Source organism: Mus musculus, chromosome 1 (assembly GCF_000001635.26).
Source record: "Mus musculus strain C57BL/6J chromosome 1, GRCm38.p6 C57BL/6J".
NCBI lineage: Eukaryota > Metazoa > Chordata > Mammalia > Rodentia > Muridae > Mus > Mus musculus.
This window is the reverse complement of record NC_000067.6, coordinates 167,590,139-167,615,420: the sequence shown is the minus strand read 5'-3', so window position 1 is coordinate 167,615,420 and position 25,282 is coordinate 167,590,139. Positions and strand designations below refer to the sequence as shown.

The window sequence follows — 25,282 nt, the reverse complement described above, 5'->3', positions numbered from 1 at the left end:
TTACAGGCAATTCTGAGACACGATATGGACACTGGGAACCAAACTCAGGTCCTCCGTGAGAGCAGTAAGGGCCCTTCATCACTGAGCACCTCCAGCCTGGGGATTATATTTCCATATACCATTATTGTAGCATTAGCCAACCAGTCTAAGAGATGAAAGCTGCCAATCTTAGAGGGAAGGCAAGGTCATCTGGCCATCCTGGGGGTGCCACAGAACACAGTGACCCAGGTCTGCTGTGTGATAGACCTTTCCTCCACTGCAGCAGGAGACACTCAGAATTCAGGTCAAGTTTTCACCTTGACTCCTCTTTGTCTCAGACACGCATGGATGTATGGATACCTAGTTCTAGATTTGTCTGTGTGCTGTGCCTGCCTTTCTCCTCTGTTAAAAATGCTTAGCAAAGACTTGCCCTGATCATTTCTTATTCCCTTTAACAAAAGCATATAGTGTCTCATTGCCTAGATACTTGTTTGTACGTAAGCATTCATGAGTGCACATATGTACTGAGGTCAGAGGTTGACACAGGTGCTCACAAAGTCCTCAGAGGCCCTCCTATCCCAACACTGGGACTGCAGGCCAATGCTGCCATGCCCCACCCCCTTTTGGTGGAGGCTGGGAATCTGAACATGTTCCTTATGTTCGTATGGCAAGCACCTTGCTGGCAGAGCCCATTTCTCCAAGCCAACTGTCATTCTCCATGATCCATCTGTTTTCTGCACTGGCCAGATAGGAGAGTTAAACGGAGATGTGGTGGGAACCACCACCCCTGCATCTTTCAAGTCCTTGATAGTGGCAGTAATTTCTGCAATGCCTCCAGGAATACGATACTGTTTTTGATTCACTATTTTCTTTGGCAGAGGCAACTCTAAAGGCTTCCATTTGGCCTTTCCAACCATAATAGCCCTCACTCTACAGTTCAGGGAACCAATATGAGATCATTGGCTCTCAACCTTCCTAATACTGCAACCCTTATATTTTCATTGGTACTTCATAACTGCAATTTTGCTACGGTTATGAATCATAATGTAAACATCTGTATCTTCTGATGGTCTTACGCAACCCCTATGAAAGAGTTGGTTGACCCTCAAAGAAAGGGGTTGCAACCCACAGGTTGAGAACCACTGCCCTAGATACTCATTGCAGTAGAAGAATCAAAGGGGGTCTCCACAAACACCCTCAGAGAGGTGTTGAAATCAAAGCCATTAAGCCCACCAGGAACGTGCCCTTGTGGTCCTATCTTTGGGACCACAAGAGTTGTGAGGTCACAGAATTTCTTGAACTGAAGGCACAGACAGTGAGGTTCTGAAGGAACCAGGCTCCAGAGCCAACGCAATTGCTTCAGCAAGCCCTGGGTGAGCACTTGCCTATGGCTCGGGCTCCAGGTGTGAGACCAGTCTATGATCTACCCGCTAGGAGCAGCGTCAGGCCTCAAGGATTGGCTAAACTAGCCTTGGAGAAATATAGCCTACCTGGGAGCTGGGTGGAGCCACCAAGTTGATTCCTGGAGGAGCTGCCAGTGCTCCTGAGGGTGGACCCATGGCAGAAGTGATGACTCTATACGGAGAGCCAAGAGCATTGAGGGGGGTTCCCACAGCACTCAGCGTCCGAGGGGCACTCACTGGGGTGTCTGTGTAGCTGGGGTGGCTGTCCATTGGCTTCCCCGTGGGCAAGGCTACTGAAGGGCTCATGGACGTCGAGCCAGTGTGACCAGGGGAGCCTGTGAAAGGAAAGACATACAGTGAGACATTAAGGAAGCAATGCTAGGGCTCCTGTGGACACAGGCCTAGCCCATCCCTAAGTTTGTCTCCTGGGTCCTTTCCCTCCTTCGGGCCTCTTCTACAAATACTAGTTGCTCAGATAAGCAAAGTGCAGGCATAGGAGAGGGGCTGGCCTAGGAGAGGGAAACTCCATGATGTCTTAGTTCTCGGAGGTTACATCTGCATCCGCTGTAGCTGGACCAAGATGCACAGCAAGTACAAACCATGACACGGCTCACGAGTCCCAGGCCTCTGTGACTTTGTCCTGGGTCAGTCAGTCAGGCAGGGCAAGTCAATGCCCATGTGAGGAACAGAGCCAACAGGTACCAGAGCTTCACCAAGATTCCCTTCCTCAGTCCACTAACCCATATGCCAATTGGCATGATTGAAATGGCTCTGTGGGCACCAGGGCCTGGGAAGCACAGGAAGACTCGTGCACTTGTGCTGGTAGACAGTACTTCCACGGTGGCTGCAGGGACAGGGCACTGAGCCACTAGCACCTGTGGAAGAGGTGCTGGGAGCCTGGGAGTAGTGACTATCATACGCTACACTTCTAGGCTCAGTTGAACCATGTTCCCTGTAGCCAGTAATGCAAGATGAAAGAGATGGGCGGGTGCTTTCCTGCCCTCTTGAGAGCCCACCATGGAACGCTCTCTCTAGTGGAGATGTATAGCCAAGTCTCTGCAAAACAGGAGTTGAGAAAACACAGCAAGAGCAGCCCACCCTGAGCGGCTGATCTGAAAGGTCAGATGCAAAGACGTGCACAAAATCGCTGCCCTCCGCTCCGCGGTGCACCTTGTTATATACAGAGACAGAAAGTGAGAAAGCAGAGTGGTCAGCACGGCCTGCAGGAGGAGCTGCCTAGGTCACACTGTGAGCTACGCTCTATGTGAGGTAAGTTGGGACCTGAGCAATCAGTACTAGGATTAGGAGACAGGGAACAGCCTTCCCCGTTAAAGTTCTGCAGTTGAGCAAGAGGCATCAGAAAGTAACTGTGGAATGGGTTGTAAACATAAACACCCACTAGGAAGATGCCCACCCGAGTTTCCCTTGGCCCTTCTGCTTCCTCAGTTAAGGTCTACCTAAGCAAAGGAGTTACTCTAGGGCTGGCGAGATGGCGCACTTGGGAAAAGCACAAATTGCTAGGTCTAGAGACTGGAGTTCAAACCCTGGAAAACAAATAGTGGAAGGAAAAAAAAAAACTGGTTCCCACAAATTGTCCTCTGACTCCTGTACATGTATGTGGCATGTGGGTTTACGTATTTAAACACACACACACACACACACACACAGAGAGAGAGAGAGAGAGGGGGGGGGAATGAATGAATGAATGAATGAATGCAAAAAATTAAAGAGGGAACAATCATTAATGCAGAGAACATTCTCAACTTAAGACCCCACACTCATCCCACCTGCGCCCAACATTCTACTTTTGTCTAAAATTATATCATTCTGAAGGGAATTTAAACTGTTTTTAGAGGCAATGAATTAATTTTAGAGAAATACAAAGTGTAATGGCTACTCTTCAATATCAACTTGACTAGACTGAGAAGCTACACCTGGGCAAGTCTGTTTCCAGAGAGGTTTAACTGAGAAGGAAAGACTCACCCTAAATGTAGGCATTATAACCCAGGGATGGGGATTCGGAACTAAATAAAAGGAGCAAAAAATGACAATGCCCATTTAAAAAAAATTGTATTTATTTATTTACTTGTTTGTGTGCGAGCAAGTGTGTGTGTGTGTGTGTGTGTGTGTGTGTGTGTGTGTGTGTGTTCATCTGTTACTGGCTTTTCTCTTTCTCTGCTTCCTGCTCTGTTTAGATAAGAGAAAGTGGCCCTACATCACAGACAGAGGCTAGTCCTGCTGCAGCCTCTCCTGCTGCTCTGGACTGCGACCCCTGAAACTGAAGCCAAAATAAATCCTTCTTCCCTTAAGTGGTTGCTTTTTTCCCAGGTACTTTGTCATGAACCAAGGAACAATACACCACATAGAGAGTTCATTGTTTTTGGAAGGACGGAAGGAGCAGGGAAGGGGTGAGAAAGGAGGGGGAGGGAGAAGAGGGGAGGAGAAGGGAAGGGGTGGCATATTGTTACTACAGCCAGTAAAACTGGAGGCAGTTTGACTGTGAACTGCAGAGGCAGGAGGGTTGTTGGGACTGGATGAAGGACTGAATTCCTGTCCAGTTTTTAACTGTCATAGAGAGGTACAGGGCCAGCAAGAGGTCTCCCTGGCCGGGTAATGGTACCTGCTGCCTAATGATGTGATGTGCTTACTTTGTCCAGGCCTCACACAGAAGGAGAGAACCAACTCCTGTAGGCCATCCTCTGATCTCCCACATATGCCATGTCACATGTATTCAGCAGATGATCACACACACACACACACACACACACACACACACACACACACACACTCACATACTTGCTCTCACACAAGCAAGTAAATAAATAAATACAATTTTTTTAAATTAATGTGGTTTACTTCGGATGTGTCAATGAGCCCAGAAAGGGTAGACAATTTATAACAAGACTTTCAAAAAAACAATCAAATTCAAAGAGGCAAATGCATCTTGCACAGATGTGTTTTTGGAACTCTGACCCTCACAATGATCAAGCAGTCTTGACAACGGTGGATTTTGCTTCTAGTGAAGATACTGGGCTCTGCTATGGGTTGACCGTGTATGTCCCTCCAAACCACACCACGGAACTCAAACTCAAGGTTTGAGGACCTGAAGAGCGCCTTGGATCACACCCTCATGGATAGAGCAATGGCCTTCTTAAAGGAGCTTCAGAATGCTTCGAGCCTTCCAAATCTCTTCTGCATGTGAGGGCACAGCATTTGTCTCTTTTCTACTCCTTCCATCCTAGGAGGATCAGAATTCACCGAATGCCACGGTGAGAGTAGAAAGCCAGCCCTCCCTAGACACTGGACCTCTCAAGGCTTTGATCTTGGACTCTGAAGCCTCAAGAATTATAAGTAAAAGAAGTCATTATTTATGAACTAGCCAGGCTGGGGTACCTTGTTACAGCAGTAGGGGTGAGCTGAAATAGTCGCTCACTTGGGCTGACTCCATATGAGGATCCGGCCCCTGCACCGTGACTGCTTCGCTAGCTCTCTGATCCTGCATCTTGATCTTCAATCACTTGTAATACAACTGCCCAGAAACCTAAAAAATGCCCTTAGACTACTCCACAGAGTTCATTTTCTTTCTTCAACCAGCAGCTTCTCTATAAAATGACTTAAGTGATGGAAATTCCTCGGGAGATTGCCTTCTGTGTGTTTTCTTTTCCTGGGCGTCATTTCTCCCAGCAAGAAGCTAGCGCTTGGTCACCTCTGTGGTTCTCCCAGCTAGCTTGTTCTGTGAGTAGAGCATAGGTTTCAAGCACTGGGGAGAAAGGACAGGCAACGGGAGTCTGGAATGGTCCGAGCTTAACCACTGGCTATGGGGGCTCTGCTATCACCTACTTGACTTTGTTAGTCCTTCAAGCTGTCTAGCAAATATAGTTTAAGAAGCTGAGTATCATTAGAGAGCCAAACCATGACAAGAATATATAGAATAAAGAACGAATTCTATCACTTTCCAAAAGTCTACATATGTTGTGGCTCTGACATGGAAACCTGTCCCAGGTTGACCTCTAGGCTCCGCTCTTACAGCCATGTAGACTCTTGCTGTCTTAATGAACTTGACCTCATCAGAGCTAATGGACGCTGACAGTCCAACATGAGGATGTTGGTATGGTCCTTTCTCCTTCATTTGCAGGAGAACCAAAAAGAGTCCCTGAAATCCAGAGCTCGGAGGCACCAGCTGGAAGACTTAGTACTCTGTAGGGGGTGTGAAAGGGGCTGCAAGGAAATGGAGAGCTCTGCCCCACAAAAAGGTTAGTTTTGTAGAGATCAAAGGGCAGGGAGTGTGGCTTGATGATAGTATATGCCTGCAGTGCACAAAGCCTTGTCTTCAGTATCTAGCACTGAAAATGAATTAGTCCAATATAAGTGAAAGCTCCCATAAGGAAATCCTTTCACTTACTAAGCACTACTACAGGAAGACCGGGTTTTGTTTGTTTGCCTTGATACAGGGTTTCTCTATGTAGCCCCGTGGCTGTCCTGGAACTCACTCTGTAGACCGGACTGGTGTGGAATTTACAGAGATCCGCCTGCCACTGCCTCCCAAGTGCTGGGATTAAAGGCGTGTGCCACCACCAGTTGGCCATACTGGGGTTTTTAATATTGAATGTTCTGAATGACCGGCTCATAAATAGCCTAAGGTGCTCTTCTGTCACCCCAGTGCCCCAGTGCCCTCCTTACATCCCCTCTTATCCTCTCATAATTCAGCCTGACACACAGGCCAGCATCAATGACTTCTCTTCAGGATTCCTGGTAACCAGGAGTCAGTCACCTCTTTGCTTGTCCCGCCAGCACAGGCCATATGCATCTTGAAGTAGCTGTGGATGTCATCCCACATATCTGTAGACCCCAACGACATGCCACAATGTCAGAAGGTTGGGCACCCCTGCTAGAAAATACTATTTATAGTTATGTGGTTTATGTGCTCAAAATATGACTTGTTGGCTAGTTATTGAACATTGAAACTTCTGATACATATATATACATATATAGTATAACTAATATATACAATATATTATATATCATATAAACTAACATATACTGTTATATAAAAATAGAATATATATGAATATAGAATTAATAAATGAAATTATTTGAATAAGAAATCAGTGCTTCTGTTATCAAACACAAAATCTGTGAGATCTCTCAACAGCCAATGAAGTGTGTGCATGTATAAAAGAGAGAGAGAAAGAGAGAGAGAGAGAGAGAGAGAGAGAGAGAGAGAAGGGAAAGAAATAGAAAACAGGGAGAAAGGAAGAAGAGACAGATACTTATTGAGAAAGAGAAGAGAGAAGTACTGGGACTTACAGAATTCTTACCAAGGTAAGGGGTTGCTTAGCAACCAATCCTCAGCCAATGAAAGTAAAATGTCAAGCCTGTAGTCTTTCTGACTGGCCAGACAAGGGAGCAAAAGGCTTGGCGTGGCGTGCCCACCCCTTTGCTGCTGTGCCAGGGTGGAGAGTTTGTTTTCCCATTGGCATCCCTCCTCAGGAGGGCAAGGCGCCTTGTCATGAGCCATTGATAACGGCTAATGCCCACCCATGGGGAAGGGGGCAGCTTCTCAGGACTGGATTCTCCTCAATAAGTTGGGGTGAGGGGGAGCATCCTGGAGCTCTGCCCCACTCTGGTTTCTCCCACGGTGGGGACAAGCCCACACCCAAGCCTCCCCTCCTTTCATCCAGTAGAAGGATATCGTGCCTAAGCTGACAGTCAGAATATGCGATGCCTGGCTTGTTCTTTGTTTAAGAAAAACTTACACATCCTTTCCCTACTTGGCTCTGAAGACACAGCAGGCAGGCTGCTGAGCGAGTTCGGCAGGGGACTGCCATATGAAGGGCTTTAATTGACACTTTTGTGTTGTCTCCTCTCCTGAATGACAATGATAGCTAATATTATTTAGGAACTGCCTTGGAGCCAGACAGAGCTCTCAACACTTTCCATATATTAACTCACCTCATGCCAACAGCACTTGGATGCACATATATATACTAGCTTATATTCATTGTATGATCAGCGGGCTCCATTATGATACTCTCGTGCACACACGTGTGTTGGATACTTTGAGGCTGGTACTCTTATGGTCTCTGTTTGTGTGGATGTAAAACCTTCGAGACAGTGGGATCAAACAAGTTACATAAGGGAATAAGGCATTTGAGACCAAGGAGAACACCAGGGCTTAGGTTTAATCCAGTGCCTCTGGTGTACGACAGTAGCTGCTAACAGAGTCCTAAGATCTACCCTCTTGCTTCCTGATCCAGCTCCTGGCCTCTCTCAGGAGAACCCTGACCCTGACTCTTTCTAACAGGACACTCCTAGTCCTGACTCCAGCCCTTCATAGTCCAAACCTCAGCTGTGGTTCCCTTGTGCAGGACCCCTCCCTGCCCTGCATACCCTTCCACGGAAAAGCCATCCTGAGTTAGGGTTTGCTCAGATACTTCTTTGTATTTGAATCACTGTTGACCTTCTCCAAAGCACTTTCCCATCAATATCTGGGCTGGATGGAAAAAAAACAAAACAAAACAAAACTATACCCACTTCTCTAGGGCAGAGCTGGATATCCACAGGTGTGGAAAATAAGGTATTAGAAATGAGACTCCCGGGTGATGAGAAGCCCAAGCCAAAGCAGGTCCAGCTAGAAGCCCACCCTGAGACAAAGCCTCTCCTGGCTTTTTTAAGAGGGAAGAAACAGGAATTTGTCCAGAGTGGAAAACACGGAGAAATGAGCCTGCCCGCCTCTGGGGTGTTCCACCCCGGGCTATGGCTGTGGCCATGGCCATTGAAAAGGGAAGGAAAGTCGAAACCAAAAAGATGCGTTGCTGATGGCCTAGTACATGCTTCCTGTCCATCCAGGACCAGAGGCAGAGGCAAACAGCCTTGCCCAGCCCCTGCGGGCAGTTCTGCCTAAACTCACTCAGTTCAGGAAGAGGCTGTGTGGTGGTTTCTTCCAGCGCTGGGAGAGGGGGTGAGTGGGGGTGGGGGTGGGATGGGGGGAGATGAGGGGTTTTTTGCTAGTCTTTTCTCTTTCCTCCATTTTCCCTTCCCTCCCCCATTCCTCCCAACTCCCTCCACTCCCGCCCTAAAATCTGTAAGATGGAGTGGTGAAAAGCAGGGAAAGATTGATAATCAGCCTCATTATTACCAGCATTATATATAATTATAGCAAAACCTCACTCATTTGGATCAATTGAGAGGAAAATCAGTTTAAATTCGTGACAAGTTGGCAGATTACTTTTAAATTACAATTTTATTACTTCCAAGTAACACACGTGAATAGTTTGTGTTTCAAGTACCGTAAGCTAATGGTTACTAAGTGGGGATTTTATAAAACCTGAGTTAAAAGACTCTTTTGTAATTAACACCCCGTTAATATGCTAATGACACTCCTACTATGCTTTTTAAATTGCTTGAAAACAGATGTATCTTAAATAGGCTCAATGCTTCTCTCTCCGGTTTATTTGCTTAGCAAACCTTCTTTATTTTATTTTATTTTTTTTTGTAAATCAGCAAATACAAACTAGTTTATACCATAACCAGTTCTCTTACATTTATTATTTGTGAATGTGTACAGATTCTGGAGTGGGTACGCAGTCACATGTGAATGAGCGTGTCAAGGCACATGTGTGTGGATGTCAGAGGACAACCTCGGTGTCAGTTTTCACCTTATTGGAGACAAGCTCGCTTTGGTGGTGGACTTGGAGGCAGTGGTGGTATTTAGGTTAGTTTTATGACTGGTTTGCCCAGGAGCTTCCTCTCCTGGCTCCGCCTCCCTCGCTTGGCTCCTCCTCTCATCTCCCTGTAGACACTCTGCGTCCAGCTTTTAAGTGTCTTCTGGGAAAAAAAAAATTTTTTTTTTGAGACAGGGTTTCTCTGTGTAGCCCTGTGGCTGTCCTGGAACTCACTCTGTAGACCAGGCTGGCCTCGAACTCAGAAATCCGCCTTCCTCTGCCTCCCAAGTGCTGGGATTAAAGGCGTGCGCCACCACTGACCGGCTTTCTGGGAATTCTTAATTACATCCTCACACTCATTCAGAAAGTGCCATCTCCCCAGTGTCCTATGACATTAATCACCTTTCTCAATTGATTATGTCATAAATCAATAAGGAGATATATATATATATAGATATATATATATATAGCTTTTGATTAGGAACCAGACTTCTAAGACTTCAAGGACCGCCTCGATTTATAAAAGAGGGAATGAGCTCAGAGACAGCTCTGCTCAAGGTCACACAGCGCAAACCTCCAGGTCTTCTGATTTCTCAAACCAAGCGTATTGTAATAGTCATGACATTCTTCATGAATCTATGCTGCTATTTCCATAGCAACTGCTGGCTTTTGCAAAACCTTTTTTTTTTTTGAGTGCTATATATGTGCCAGGCTCCAAGACAAACCTTTTAGATAGAACCATTCCCTTTGAGGCCACTGTCTGCTTTGTTCCCACTACAGTCTGGTACTGAGTGGTTTGTAAGGTAAGACTTTAGCCCCATTAGGCAGATCAGCAAACCAAGGTTGCTGACGACAATGTAGCTCTTTGAACAGGGCTTGCTGTGAATTACTGCAGTCAGGACTGTGAATAGCTTAAAACTGGGGTCTGTTCCCTAGTCTTTCAAGAGTTTTGCCAGCACATTACTTTCCATCCGAGAGCCAATTTAGGCCAGGCTGGTCCAGAAGGGCATTACTTTGCCCCCTAACAAATGAGATGTTCCAGGAGATCTCCCTGACCAAAAAAAACTGTCTACCCCACAAGCAAGGCCCATAATCTGCCAGCATGGGTACCATGAGCCCTTCTAGCCACGTGCCGACAGGAGTTTGAGGCAGGCGCTAAGGGTGCCAAGAAATAACTTTTCACTGCTGATGTCTCTGAACATTAATCCTCCCCACCACAGCTCTATAACCCATGGCTTCCATCTCTCTGGGCTTCTTGTTCAAGGTCTCCCAGGCTCTGAATAAGGATAGACTTTTTCAAAGACCGTAGTCACCTTACATTACTGTAAGCTGTGTTCCTATACAATATTGACCCTGGCTTCATCTGTTGTTGGGTTCTAAATACCTGTATTTTTCAGGTCAAGACACTTAAACTCAGCCCGAGGGATGCTTCCAGAAATAATGGAGCCTCAAATGTTTTCAAGACTTTGGGGACTGTGTGTATACTCCAGCAGGCCAAGAAGGGGAAGGGTCCTCTGCTCCCGTGTCCTCCACGTGGCAGGTCTTTAGACATTATGATAAATGAGTGGATGGATGGATGGATGGACAGGCACTCTGCCATCAGTGCATGATACTACTTCCAGGCACTCTGACCTCTGCTTTGCCTCCCTCATTGTTGGGCCTGTGAAAACACGGGTGCTCCAAACCCCGAGTCCTCCACGAGGCTCCTTCCCCTTCCCACTGCTGACTAGTAAAATGGCAAAGAAAGACAAAGGTAATGAGTCCCAGAAATGAAATTCAAGCAAACAGCCTAAAATATTTATCGAGCACTTTCCCTGCCGGTCCACTACCTTCTTATAAATGCTCCTTTGATTTAAAGATCACAAGTTTCTCCATTTTTAGAGTTCAGATATTAGTTCTGAAATCCTAACAGGAGCTTGATGTAACCTTTAACCCAGAAATCCTTACTGTGCCCCACCCCTGCCCTCTTCCAGGCAGAGCAGCTGACAATGGAGACAGGGGCTCCAGGGGCTTTAATTCAAAGGTGAAAAAACAGGGGTCAGGACTTAGCAAGGTCCCTGCCCTGCTGACAAGGGCTTTGGAAGACCAGGGGTGGGAAGTCCCTAATCATGGCAGCCTCGTGAGCCCCTGCCCTGGAATGGTGTGCTAACCTGTAGTTGTCTGGAAGCAGGAGCCAAATCCAGGTCATGCTTACTTCAGCATGTCCCAGTGGACAGTCTGATCCTTTAAGGGCAGACATTCCTATTGTAAGGAAACAATGTACACGCAGAATTCCAGCCAGATTTAATGCCAGCCTCCCAATGCTGTATGGAAAGGAGGAACAACCTTCTATTGCATAGTCATAGTTTTCCATACTAAAAAAAAAAAAAAAAAAAAAAAAAAAAAAAGAAAATTGAACCATTACAACTGTAGGTCAGTGCTTATCCACTCAAAGTGTTTAGCAGGGGCGGGGAGGATGCTGTGGCTTAGCTCTGCCTGCCCCTGCTCCTCTTTCTCCCCACTCAGGTTGCTCCAAAGGAACTGTGAAAATGAATGTGAAGATAACATACATCCCCACATCCCGGCCAAGCCTCGCGTGCTTTCTTAAGAGTCTCCTGGATACTTGCAAACTTTATATGCCCCAGTACAGGGGAATTCCAGGGCCAAAAAGGGGGAGTGGGTGGGCAGGGGAGTGGGGGTGGGTGGATATGGGGGACTTTTGGTATAGCATTGGAAATGTAAATGAGTTAAATACCTAATAAAAAAATGGAAAAAAAAAAAAAAAAAAAAAGAGTCTCCTGGATGATCAGGGACCTATGGGATGCTTTGCCTGACTGAACTCTGCTCTGTGACAGAGGAAACAGAAGAACAGTGTTTTACAACCGGGGTGTTGAAAATCACGACTCTCTGGAAAGGCAATCCGAAATGGAAATAAAACTTCTCTAGAGAGATTCCTCTAGGGCCCGGCTGCCTTGCTGGAGCATGGCCATATCTATAGCTGCTTCTCGATACAAGGGTTGATGTAAGAACCTCTCACAGATGCAGTATGGCCTGTAAAAATGGATACTGCTTGCTGTCTGGCCAACCCCTGCCCCCAAACAGAAAAATCCAGCACAAGTTAAAATAAAATAAGGTAAGATAAGATAAGATAAGATAAGATAAGATAAAATGTGATCCACATAAGGGAGGAAAACTAAACCTCTGTTCAGTTCCCTGTCTCTCTTCTAAGATATTTTATTCTTTTGCTACAATGGTTTAAGAAAGAAAGAAAGAAAGAAAGAAAGAAAGAAAGAAAGAAAGAAAGAAAGAAAGAAAGAAAGAAAGAAAGTGCTCCAAACCATAATCAAGTTGTAAATAATACAGGAAAAAAAAAATAAGTTGTTTATACAAATAACTCCCCATTCTTGGAGGATCTGGAACTCCTTCTACCTCCTACTTCACCCACCTCCCTGGGTGTGGCCACAGTGTAAGATCAAGTTTAGCAGCTCTGGCCTAAACGACCTGGTCTTGCATCTCACCTGGACTCTGCTCCTTACTGGCCAGATGCCCTTGGGCAGTTTGCCCACGCCCTTAAGGGTTCTGCTTTCCTGTCTGCAGAGTGTGGGAGATGATGATAGTGTCTTATCTCCAAGGACCCTGGGGAGTACAAATTAGCACATGCATGTAGTGGCCCCAGAGAGTGCTTGGCACACGGTAGGTGCCTGGTAAATGGTACTGCCTTTTCTCTTCTGTGAGGATGTCTGAGCTAAGGTTGGGTTCATCTCACGAAAGCCATCCAATCCCAGGCATTCTAAAGACTAGATGTCTTCCATTTTCTGAATCTGTATCATCCACTTTCGTACCAGAAAAGAGAACAGCAGCTTCCCTCAGTAGCCCCAACATCAGACACTCAGGGCTAAAGCCCAGGTCTCCTCAGGCTCCAATATGACACCACGGGGAAAGTGAAAGATTTCTCCTTTTGGTTGCTATTGATCTGTCTATCTCTTTGTAATATTGTAAATGCTTCAGAAAATAGTTATCCTAAATGTGCTCCTCCCTACATCTCATAAACAGTCATTCCATCCTACACAAACCCTAACCACTTACACCCATGGTAGCTTTCAATTAACCACCCACACATCTGCAGAGGGGGGGAAATGTGTTCTGGAAAATACGCACGTGAGTGTATGCATGCATACACAAACACTGCCAACTCTGCCAGCTCCCCTCTCCTCTGTAGCTGTTCTCAGATGGAAAGGGGGCAGTTTCTACACCAAGAGCCAGGTCAGGTGGACAGAACTCTTGACAAATCAGGAGGGCCCCAAGAAGCCATCAGATCCCTGTTACTTCTAAGCTATTCTGCAGTCAGTGATCAGCCAGATTGTCCAGGCTGGAGTGAGGAGAACTGTTGCCACTATCCTTGCAAATTAAATGTGTCCACTTTAAAAGCTACGAGAGGCAGCTCTGCACAGCACAGACCTGCAGCCGGACGATCTAGCTTTAAGGGCTAGATGTGCCATTTTCTGGCTTTACCTCCCAAAGCCCTTGGCTACCCTACTCTAAAGGAAGTTAGAGAAGCAAGCAGTGTCAGCCAGCCTACTTGCTGTCGGGTTGGCCCCAGCAGAGCACTGATGGCTGGTCCTTGGGTTGTAGGTGCTTGTCATCTATGACCCTTAGCTTCTTTCCCCTGGGATTAGTGCACAATTGGATGGGGAATCACAAAGTTTTATCTCAAATCTTGCAAGGGGAAGCATCCTGGGGAAACAAGTTTTTTTGTTTGTTTGTTTTATTTTATTTTCTGTACAGTTGGCAACCCAAGACTTAGGCAAGAAGGAGAAAACAGTTCTAGCAGACGGAGCGAAGTCCAAGTTCAGTGACTTTGCAGGTCCCTGTGGACACTGGCCCTCAGCCTCTTTGTAGGCACATACATCATAAACATGGCCCAGACATGAATGTTACTTCCCAACAGTGTCATTGCTGCCCTAGACATTCTTACAGGACACTAGAACCTTCTGCAGGCCCATTTGCTAATGTGTGAAAGGGCAGGAGTTACCCACCAATGTAGTTATGAAGGCAGAGGCATTATGGCTGCAGGTGGTATCCCCAGGTTTCCAAGCCTTCAGCGGGTTCCACCTCCTGCACTGTGAGTTCTTCACAGAAGGGGCAAGCCTTTGGCTTTGAGAGTAGGCCTCCTCTTAACTGGCCCATGCAAACAAAATGGAAAACATGAACAGAACCAAGCAAAACAAGCCATTCCTTTCCTAGGCATGACAACGAAAAGCACCATTAGAAGCAAGCACTTAAATGTCCCATTCCTGTGCTATGCCAGATCTGAAAACCCAATGACACTGAAGACTGGAGCCTCCACAATTATGACAACTGAAGCCAGCAAAACGTGTGGGTTTTTGCAGCTTTAGTTGTACATTTTTCCAGATCCCCAATTCATTATTCTACAGCAATATCTGGTATTTAAGTTAATTTGCATGTTGGCTTCCGAGCAAAGTGAGAGGAATGGAAATATTAATTTGTATTTTGTACCAAGTGTACAGATAATACCTTTTCTGCATGGACTGGCTACCTCATTTAATTCTCAAAACAAAACTCTAAGAATGAAATAACAACGTCCATTTTAGAGACTTGAAGATGTGTTGGCCTAGAGAGGTTCGGTAGCTTGTCTGAGATCTCAAAGATAAATGATAAAAAACTAAGGACCAAAGACAGCGGTCTCATTCTCTCTGTCTCTCAATGCCTCTGTGTGTGTCGGTCTCTTGCTCTGTGTGTGTGTGTGTGTCTCTCTCTCTCTCTCTCTCTCTCTCTCTCTCTCTCTCTGTGTGTGTGTGTGTGTGTGTGTGTGTGTGTGTGTGCGCTACATCAAGTGAAAGCAATTCTGCTTTAAATGATAATATGGGGCACTTCTGGCAACACTTGGCAACTCTACCCTTTACCACCTTGATTAATCTCTGCCTTCCTTTAGGCTTCAGCTTGGTGTCTACACAAATGAGACAGCATCCTCAACCCTCCCTCGGGAATTCTAGACTAGTCCCTCTCCCTTTTGTTTTGAAGCTATCATTTCACAGACCTTGAGGGTCTCCAGAATCTAGTGGAAGATAAACATGACCTGCAAACATCCAAGCTCACAAATAAGGAGAAAAGCTGTTCTCAGCCCTGAAGAGGCCTGAGATGGGCCAGGACAGCATCGCTGAGGCCACATGCCAGGCCATGTTATTGGCCACCACTCTCCGCCATCAAAATAGTCCAAATAACTTGAGCTTTACCTTGTGCTAACTCCCATGTCCCCTTGCCCCTGGGACCAATCAGCAATCTTCTAATGCTTCTTCCACCGTGCACAGTACAGCATTACTGTGTGTACTTAATGAGATTACCCCCGTGCAAAGGGTAGTGTGTCATTCACAGTCAGTCTCCAGGTGGCCGGCCCCTGTTTGGCTCAAAGAGTTACTGGATGCCCCCTGAAGGAATGGGATACCCCCCTCACCCAAAGCCTCCAAACAAGGGACAGCAGTGTGTCACAGTACCTCACAGAGGACTCAGCCCAGTCAAGAAGGCAAACTTTCCTCCCAGGCCTTTGGGATAAATTGGCTGCCTGTTCACAGAGGAGGCCAAGAGAGCAGGGACTTCAGTTCTTAAGATCTTGCAAATCTATCTGCTCTATCCTGTCTGCCAGAATCCATAGAGCATGGTCTCTGACTTTGGTTCCCAAGAACACGAACTCCATGCCACCTCTAGACACATGAGAAGTCAGTTGGTTTGGCTGCTGGTTGCATTTACACGTGGATGGGTGTCTGGGCTACTCCTGTCCCTGATGGGAGGGGTCCTTAAGGACAGATGCCCTGGCATGAAGGCAGCCAGTGAGTGAACTCAGCCTCCTGAAGCTTCCGCGGGAAGTGAGGGACTCCCCTGCCTGGCTGGGCTATGTGGAGCCACAGTTTGTAGGTTCTCAGAACCTGGCCTTCCCTACCCCCAGCCCTAGATCTCGACCCCCAGGGCGGAAATGAAGACAGCAACCCTTGCTGTGGAATTGGGGGCAGCAGCAGGGGAGGAGAGAAGAGGTTATTAGCAAATCAAAAGGGAAGAAAGCAGGGAGGAAACAGTGTGGCAAATTAAAGGGCTATGTTTCCCTTCTGAAAATCCAACTGTAAAGAAACGAGCTTTTAAGTAAAAACAACCTTGCCCTTGTTGTAAAGTATTTCCGGGACTTTTTGCCCAAGCAAAACCTTTTACATCACTTTTCCCCCCTCATTACAAATTAAATTAAATAATAGGTACATCTTAGCAATTTCCCTCACTCTCACTTTTCACACCCACACAGACATGTGGGGTTGTAGCAAAGCTTTGTTTCAAACCCTTTCCAACACGCTGGTTCAGACTCTCATAAATATCCCAGGACCTTCTTCTGATATGCAAACATGCCTTCACCTTGGGACCATTCTGTCTTCTGCATGGACAAGCACCCACGAAACGCGCCGTGTACCCACTACACATGCATATGAACATGCACGCTGGCCTTCCGATTCCAAGCTACGTTTATCCCGTTTCCTCCCCGGCCTCTCCCGGACAGGTTCACACTCAAGACGGTGAAGCCCAAGTGAGGTCCTTACCACCAAAGCCGGTGGGAAACTTCATGAAGTGGGAATAATTTCCATACATGTTGGCTGCTCAGTTCATTCCTCTGCTGCGCTTCTGAAGAGTACAGCCTCTCTCTCTCTCTCTCTCTCTCTCTCTCTCTCTCTCTCTCTCTCTCTCGGCTCCCAGGCACAGCCGGGCTTCCGTCAACTTGGGCTAACAAGAGTGGCCATCGCTTGCTAGCAGCCGGGAGAGCGCAGGCTGGGCCAGCCCTCTGGGATTAGTCAGGAATCTGCCTCTAGATCCGAGAGTCCACATAGTGTTGAGAGGCTGTGGCGGCCGCAGCAGCTGGTGCCTGTCAGTAATCACGCATAATGCTGCCGCCGCTGCTACCTCTCCTTGCCTCTTGCCGCCGCCGTCGCTGCTGCTGTTGCTACTGCTGCCGCCGCCGCCGCCGCCGCCACCACTGCGCCTGAGATCCTGTTGCTAGTTTGATTAACTCTGGGTTGGGCTGCTGTGAGCGACTCTTCCAGCTCCCCGCTAGTCCCCAGAGGTTCCTACCGGGTGGCACAATCTATTAGCTGGGAACCAATCGATGTGTGACTGCCCTAGTGGGTCAGGAGAAAAGGAGGGGGAGATGGCAGGCGATAAAGACTCTTTAGGTGCCTTTTCCTTGACTCGCACCCACAAAAAAAAATCAATGGGGTTTTATTAAAATGCATTTTCTCACTCTGGCTCCTCTCTGTCCAGTGCACTTGTTATTTGATCTGTGAAAGGGGGCGGGGGTTGGGGGCCAAGAGAGAACAGAGCCCTTTCATAAGGCACGAAATTAGAAAAGCATGAGACTAGATGCCCAAAGACGGAAAAACTAAAATAGAGCAGCCTTTAGATTTGGATTGGGCCCCTCCTGCTTGGGTGGCCAGCAACAGTGGTCTGGACTCTAACAATTGAAGCTCACACAGCAGGTTCACAGGGAGCCTTACCTACAGGTAGGAAGGGGATGTTGCCTCCACAGAGTGGTACCCACTCTGATGTTTCACTGGGGGAATAACTTCACCTTGAGCAGCATCATTGTGCCATCTGCTCAAAGATGGTCCCAGCATCCTCACTGACACCGAGATTCCCTTGGTTAGAGCCAACCAACTCACAGTGGAAAGTGTAAGACCCTTTGATTTTTTGGGTCTGTTGTTCAGATTCTCTGAGAAAGCACCGCTCAGGCTATACCTGAACACCTTAATGTTGGGAACTCACTCCCATCCCACCCCATCCCATCCCATCTCTAGAGAGCAATTCAACAACCGATTTCCTCTCGATGACGCGTCTTTGTGCAGGATCTCAGCCACAGAACAGCCGCCTATGGAGTTTGTCACTGGATCATCTGAACGATCTATCATGTCAACTAGTCATGCCTTCCCTAGATGCTCCTGGTTTTTCCAGACCATCCATGTATCATTAAGATTTCAAGACATAGAGAGGGGGCTGGGGAAATGGCTCAGCGACTAAGAATGTTTGATGGGCATGTTTCTCGATCTGAGTTCAGAACCCCACACCCACCCCATGGAACACAGTCAAATGTGGCCACGTGTACCTACAACCCCAGCAGTGGGGAGGGGAGGGGAGTCAGGAGGATTGATGGATGGACTGGCTAGCCATCAGCCTAGCTGAAGAAGAAATGGTGAGCTCTGGGTTCACAGGGAGACTGGGACAGAGCGGGAAGACACCTGGCATCCTTTTGCTGCCTTCTGCATTTGTGTGTATGGGTATGCACCCTTGTGTACATACATACGCCAAACACACACGCACATGTGCGCACACACACACACACACCTTGTTTCTAATAATGCCATTTCTATAAACACCCTCAAGGTAGAGAAAGGGGTTAGCTACACTCGTATGACTTCTCCAGTATGGGCCAAACTGTTCTTCAAGTTGTGGTAAGGAAGGTAACAAGGGCCAATGTCACGGGACACGAACTGAGGAGTTTCACAAAGGATGTTGTTTTCCCCTGACACAGTGTAGGGCATGGATGGCCAGAGAGGTAAATCAAATCAGGGTACTACAGGACAAAGTCAACTCTGGGAGAAACCAAACTGAAAATGAAGGAAAAAGTGCAGAGGTAAGAACAAAGTCAAGGGACTGGAGAGGTGGCTCAGAGGTTAGGAGCATTAACTGATCTTCCAGAGGTCCTGAGTTCAATTCCCAGCAACCACAGGGTGGCTCACAACCATCTGTAATGGGATCTGATGCCCTCTTCTGGTGTGTCTGAAGACAATGACACTGTACTCATAAACATAAAATAAACAACTCTTTTAAAAAAAATAACAAAGTCAAGATGACAGAGGAAGAAGCCACGAGGGGACCAGACCCACAGGGGTCAGGGAAGAGGGTCACATTGTGACAGTGATGAGCTATACAGACTCTGATGCTCCTGTGACAGGACACTGGCTCTCAGAGCGTTAATCAAGGGTGGTGCTGGTGTTACGGCATAGTGCAGCTCGCCAGAGGCCCACTTTGCTACATGGGCCAGCATCTGGGCAACTCCACATGTTAATCCACAGGGAGCTCACCTGATGAAGCCTCTGCTTCATGCTATGGTCATCTTTGCCTGCATCCCTCATTCCATTCTGGGATGGTTGGTTTGGGGCCTCCTTACCTCATCCACTTATATTCTTCTGAAAAAAGATGTAGGGGATTCCTTCCTCATTTCCAGATATTTTGGAACATGTTTCTTTTACCCAGTGCATCTCTTCCACATATCCCCATTTCATGACTTCTGAAAATACGACAGATGGCCTTCCATGTCTTATCCAACCCATCAATCAAAATGTTGAAATAAATATCATAAAAGATAGCATCTTATACCACAAGGAAGTCCTTCCTTTGGTGACAAGTCACAGGCCAGACTTGCTGCAAATCCTGACTCTGTCGCTATAGCCTGGCGATACCTTTAAATTACTGGATCTCCCTGGGCTGTGAGTGAGCCCACACATGACCACCACTTAGACTGTGTCAGAGGCATAAATAAATGTTCCATATGCACAAGCTAATTTGATGGTGACAAGGAAGATGGCAAGAAAACTCCAGTGAGATACTTTAGTTCACTTTCTTTAAATAAGCTCCATCCGCTATCCTCTTTAATGAGAGATGGACATGCAAGCTAACCTACACCTGTTCCCAGTTGTCTGTCTTCTCCACTGTGGTGTCTGAAGCAAGCCGGTCAATCAAGAACAAACCACGAGTTCTCTGATATGGCCTTCGGAAAGGAAGTGCATTCTTTCAATTGGCTGTTTGATGATTCCAGGCTTGCAAGGGTTCTTCTAAGCACTCAGGCTCTCAAAACCCATCCTTTAAAACGCCCACTCGAGAGCCTGGCTCAGGGTGAATGTCAAGATGGTGGTTACTTCCATTCTTATGCACGTTGCCCACTTCCTTTTCTTACAGAATAAGCAAAATACTTTTTTTTTAATGTTTTAATTATTCTATGTGTCTGGGTGGTTTTCTTGAATGTTGTGTCTGTGCACCACACATGTGTTTGGTGCCTGTGGAGGTCAAAAGAGGACATGGGATCCCATGGAACTGGAGTTACAGGTGATTGTGAACCACCATGTGGGTGCTGGGAATTCAATCCAGGTTCTCTGGAAGAGCAGCAGGATTTTTTAACCACTGACCTGTCTCTTTACTCCCAGGGTAAGCACATTTCTTAACCCAGCGTGGATGCTTCACTACTGGACCTCAACAGAACCTTTGAACTATAGGTAGAGGAAAATGCCAAGGGACTGTTGTCATTGTCACAAAGCACAGGGTCCATACATGCAATTTTGCAGCTCTCTGATCTGGGGCAAGTTAAGCTCTTTGGGGAAAAATTACCCCTGTCATCCATCACACTGAAAGCACCTGACATTGTTTTTATTTTGTGGATCCTGTATGATGAGAACTGGGCATGCGATCATTTTTATTCTGTCAAGCAAATTCAAAGAATCAATGCTTTCTTGTTTGTTTTCTCACCCGTACCTCTTTCTTGTTGGTCCCTTCAGTCTGAATATTATTCCTTCTCATTTAGTTTTTCCTATCTGCCAAAATTCCTACCTATCATTCAAATTCCAGCCCAGTTCCACACCTCTACAGGAAAATCTGCCTCCAGCCTGGGTCTGTCAAATGTCTGATGTGTTCCAGTGAGACTTCACAGGTGTGGGCTCGCCACATCCCCAGGACTAGCTCTGCTTTGCATACGGTTACTTTGCTCTGCATAAATGGTTACTGGCTTTCCTTTGCATGTACCTTGTGTTCACTGTGTAACTGTTTACTCTGCAAAGACAGTGATGGTGGATTTTGTGAGCTCTTCCAACATAAATGCAAGAAGATATTCCATAAATAAGATGAATTTTTTAAAAATGGCTGTCATGTGGCTGGAGAGAAGGCTCGGAAGTTAAGAAGAGCACTGGCTGCTCTTCCAGAGGTCTTGAGTTCAATTCCCAGCAACCACCTGGTGGCTCACAACCGTCTGTAATGAGATCTGATGCCCTCTTCTGGCATGAAGGTTTATATGAAGATAGAGCTCTCATAAACAACAACAAAAAAGGTTTCTGTGCTTTCAATATTCCCCAATGTACCAATAACACTTAAGAGCACTTCCCCTGTGATGCCTTCTATGAGGCTTACCATCATATTGCAACCTAAACTTTATGCAAAGTTAAAAGAAATGTGGAAATTCTTTTCTCTTCAGTCTGCCTTTTTTGGCTCAGCACTGGTGTGCCTTGCCCAAAACCATTAGTGGTATAACAACAGTATCCTGACTCTCTAGTATGTCTAACATACGTCCTTCCCAGACAGCTACACGCATGTCAGTCACTATGGCATCTCCAACTCTCCGTGAATTCTCATCAGGATGTCAAGTGAATGACCAAACACTGCTTGTCTAGAGAAGTAACTAGCTAATTCATTCATAAAAATTCTGGGCTTACTTTATGTCAAGATTATATGTCCTCTTCAGTGACACATTGAACTTGAATTAATGAGCTCTGAGTAGAGCGTTTGATTAAACGAAGACACGCATTTGCACTATAATATTAAATGTGAACTCAGCCTGATAATCAAAGGATACAGTTCTGGTTAGTTTTGTTTTTCTTCTGACCAGTGGTGACATAAAAGAATATTTCACAACAAACACAAATGAAACACTAAGATTATTCACTTGGTGACTACCAATAGACACTATGTATAGATGTGCCTGTCTTTTAGCTATGTGATAGATCGGTGCTTTTATATTTTCTAGAACTTTAACTATATAATAGTATACTAAATTCCAATTTGTTTTCCCAAAATGCTAGGATTAAATACTCCAGGTTTCATTATCTCAATTTTATAAGTGAACAAATTGGCATTAAAGTAGTAAAATTAGAAAAAGACAATTACTCAAAGATATACATTTAATTGTGTGTGTATATATATATATATACATATATATATTATATGTGTGTAATATATTGTCTGTACATTTACACACCTATGTGTGTATATATTATACATTACATGCACACACACATACACACTGTATACAGACATACACACATTTTGAATGTGGTCTTATAACTCGCAGTGACGGAAGTGGCTATGACATCAGATTCCTGGAGCTGAAGAGATGGCTCAAGGGCTAAGAGCACTTGTTGCTTTTGCAGCGGACCCAGGTTGGGTTCCTAGCACCCATTTGATAGCTAACAACCACCTATAATCCCAGAGGTTGTAATCCAGAGGCTCTGATGAACCTTCCTGGCCTCCTTAGCCACTGCACACACATGGTACACAGACACACATGCAGGCAAAACACTCATAAACATAAAATAAAACTAAGTAAGTCTCTTTTTTTTAAGTCATATCCCCAACTCTGACTCCTCGCCAACACCACTCTTCCAGACCCCTGTCCTCCTCTCACTGATAATAGATGTCTTTGTAAGTTTTCCTGACGCTGTGTTTAAATACCCTGACGAAGTAATTTGATGGAGAAGTAGTTTATTTTAGCCTACATTTCAAAGGTGTGGTCCAGGCTGGTGGGAAAGCTAAGGCAGCAGGAGCATGCATTGCTAGTCCTTGCATCCACAGCCAGGAAGCAGGAGCTGGTAAAGGTTAGGGTTCTGTTTACTTGCCACTTTTTTTTAATCAGTTTGAAACCCAGTCCATAGAACGGTGCCACCCACTGTTAAGGTGGGGCCTCTATTCTTAATTAATCTAGTGGGGATTATCTCCTACAAAAATTCCCGGAGGTTTCCCTTTTAGATTATTCTAGATTCTTCCAAGTTGACAATCAATGTGAACCATCACAGTCTGTTTCTATTACACATGTGTGCTCCAAAGGGGAAGCCCTCGAGTACTGTTTTAGCTCCTTTTCATTCAACACTCGCTGGCCTCTGACTATCAGCCAAGATGTATGGACAGAAAAGATGGATGTCGTCCCTGACATCCTGGAGCTTATGCAGGCTGATGGAGGAGATACATATTAAACAAGCAGTCACAAGCACATACGTCATTATAAACCATGATAAGTGCTAGGAAGGAAAATAAATTGGATGGGTTGGCTGACTCTAATAGCAGAAGACTCTAATTTAAACAGAAAGGTCATAATACGATTCTGACGCAATGGAAACCACAGTCGTGTCTGACAGATCCGTAGGATTCAATAGGACATGAGAGCAGGAAGGTGGGAGGAACGTACTGAGCAGAAAGAGTGGCAGGAGGGAGAGAGCAGGGGACATCCAGAGACTCTGGGGCCACAATGTTCGTTCCTCCATATTGAATAGCCTGGCTTTCGAGAGCCCCATCGTCTTGCCATCTCACCCATGGTTCTGCGCTGGATGGACCACACCAATGTTGGGTGCTGTGCAGAATCTCCTTTCCTGCCTCTGTCTCTCCTCACTGCTGGTCAGATGGATGAGCCTCTGTCTCTCCTCACTGCTGGTCAGATGGATAAGCACCGTTGTCCAGTACTACCCCTTAATGGCCTTCATGCATGCCTTCCTCAGTTCAGAGCAATCCCCCACCTCTGCTCTCTGTCCAAACACTTCCTGTCCCTGATGGCCAATCACATGAGTCCTTTAGGTGGTCCTCTTACCACCCCCGCCAGACTGCCATAGCTGTGACTGGCACCATCGTTATATTAACACGCATCTCCTTGAATTATCATAAATGTCTCTCTGGAAAGTCTTAATGAATGGCAAACTCTAGATGACTGGCAACTAAGTCTGAGTTATTTCTGTAGCTCGCTAAGCCCCCACAACAGAATCTTACATATAGCAGGAATCCAGTAACTATATGATAAATGTAACCATATGTTGAGTGCAGCAAGATCTCCCGATATCAACTCCAGGAGGAGTTGAGTGCATGAGGAGGTGAGTGTGGCTGTGCCCAAATTCCAGTTTAATTTTGTTTATGGACATGTGCATATGCACATACCTGTTACAGAGAATAAGCATGTGCGTGCTCGTGTGGAGCTCAGTCATTGACATCTTGTACCTTTCCTCTACTTCTTTATACTTTTACTTTTACAGATAGAGTCTCTCATTGTAGATGAAGCTCACCAATTTGGCTATGCTGTCTGGGCAGCGAGCTCTAGCAATCTACCTAACCTCCATCCCTCCAGTGTTACGAGGACAAACCAATACTCTACCACATGCAGCATTTTACCAAGAGTTTGGGGATCCGAACTCAGGTCCTCTCGCTTTCCTTGTAAGCACTTTCCCAACTGAGCCATCTCACCAGCACTCCATGGGATTTTAAGACTCTAGATTTTACTGTTTCAGAATTATTGGCTTGTATGGACAGTACAACAGTCTCAGTAATGGAGATAATCTGAGGACAGATACTAGGTACCTAAGCATGAAGCTGATTAGTTTAAAGTTTGAACTGTCTCAGCTATCAGTTAAAAAAAAACAAAAAACAAACAAACAAACAAACAAAAAACATATGCCCAGGGTGCAAATTACAGGGTCAGTGTCTTCAGTGGCTTAGATATCAGTTATTAGTTTGTATTGTAGCCAGTTGGCCCAGTCACCAGTGAAATGGGTTGACAGAGTTGTTCCCATTTGAGGAAGTTATTGACACTTGTCTGGCATTGGACTCACACAGGAAAGTTAAACACAACCGCACATGTCCACCACCAGAGGTGATATGGTTAGTATGGGGTGAGAGCCTGGGTTTTGGAGATGTTAAAGCTCTGAGGGTCTCTACTATCAGCCAAGTTTGGGAGCCACTCAGAAGAACCCATCTGCAGAAATAGCAACAAGCATCCCGGGAAATTCCCACGAAACCACTCTTTTGCCTATCGACTAGAATGCCTGGTGGGGCTGAAAGAACCAAGAAGCTCCTGCTCCTCTGGAGCTGTGAGAGGCTGTACCGACTCAGTGTGTAGACTTAGCAGGTTGTGACTTACGGTTCATCAGCACTGTGACTCCAGCCGGGCATGATCTCGCCCTACTGTTTCTACTGCCAAAGTCTTACTCACCAAAGTCCAGTTCCTCTCTTAAACCTTCCCTTCAAGTACTTAATGCTTCTGCTGCTCTCCTAAAGAAATGATTAAGGAAGTGTCCTGTAGCTCTAACTTTACACTTGAATCCTATCTAGTTGTTAAACTGTGGTCTTCTTGAACACATGGACACTATTTCTTACACTACTGAAGAGTCTACCGTTTTGCTTTATAGATTGGTAAGT

At 46.0% G+C, this 25,282-nt stretch overlaps 1 protein-coding gene across 2 annotated transcripts in view; it reads right to left on the bottom strand.

Moving 5' to 3' along the window:
• The window catches only part of Rxrg (retinoid X receptor gamma), a 41,262-nt gene extending 24,203 nt beyond the window's left edge, over nt 1-17,059 (bottom strand). Inside the window, exons 1-2 of one of the 2 annotated variants that reach the window (NM_009107.3) lie at nt 16,621-17,059; nt 1,470-1,717 (exon numbers count right to left, since the gene is read on the bottom strand). In NM_009107.3, coding sequence (NP_033133.1) covers nt 1,470-1,717; nt 16,621-16,669 — 297 coding nt within the window. In that variant the 5' untranslated portion in view covers nt 16,670-17,059. Of the gene's footprint in view, nt 1-1,469; nt 1,718-14,061; nt 14,201-16,620 lie in introns of those variants that run through there. The other variant, XM_030252326.1, reaches the window with a different exon arrangement.
• Nucleotides 17,060-25,282: the final 8,223 nt, after the last annotated feature.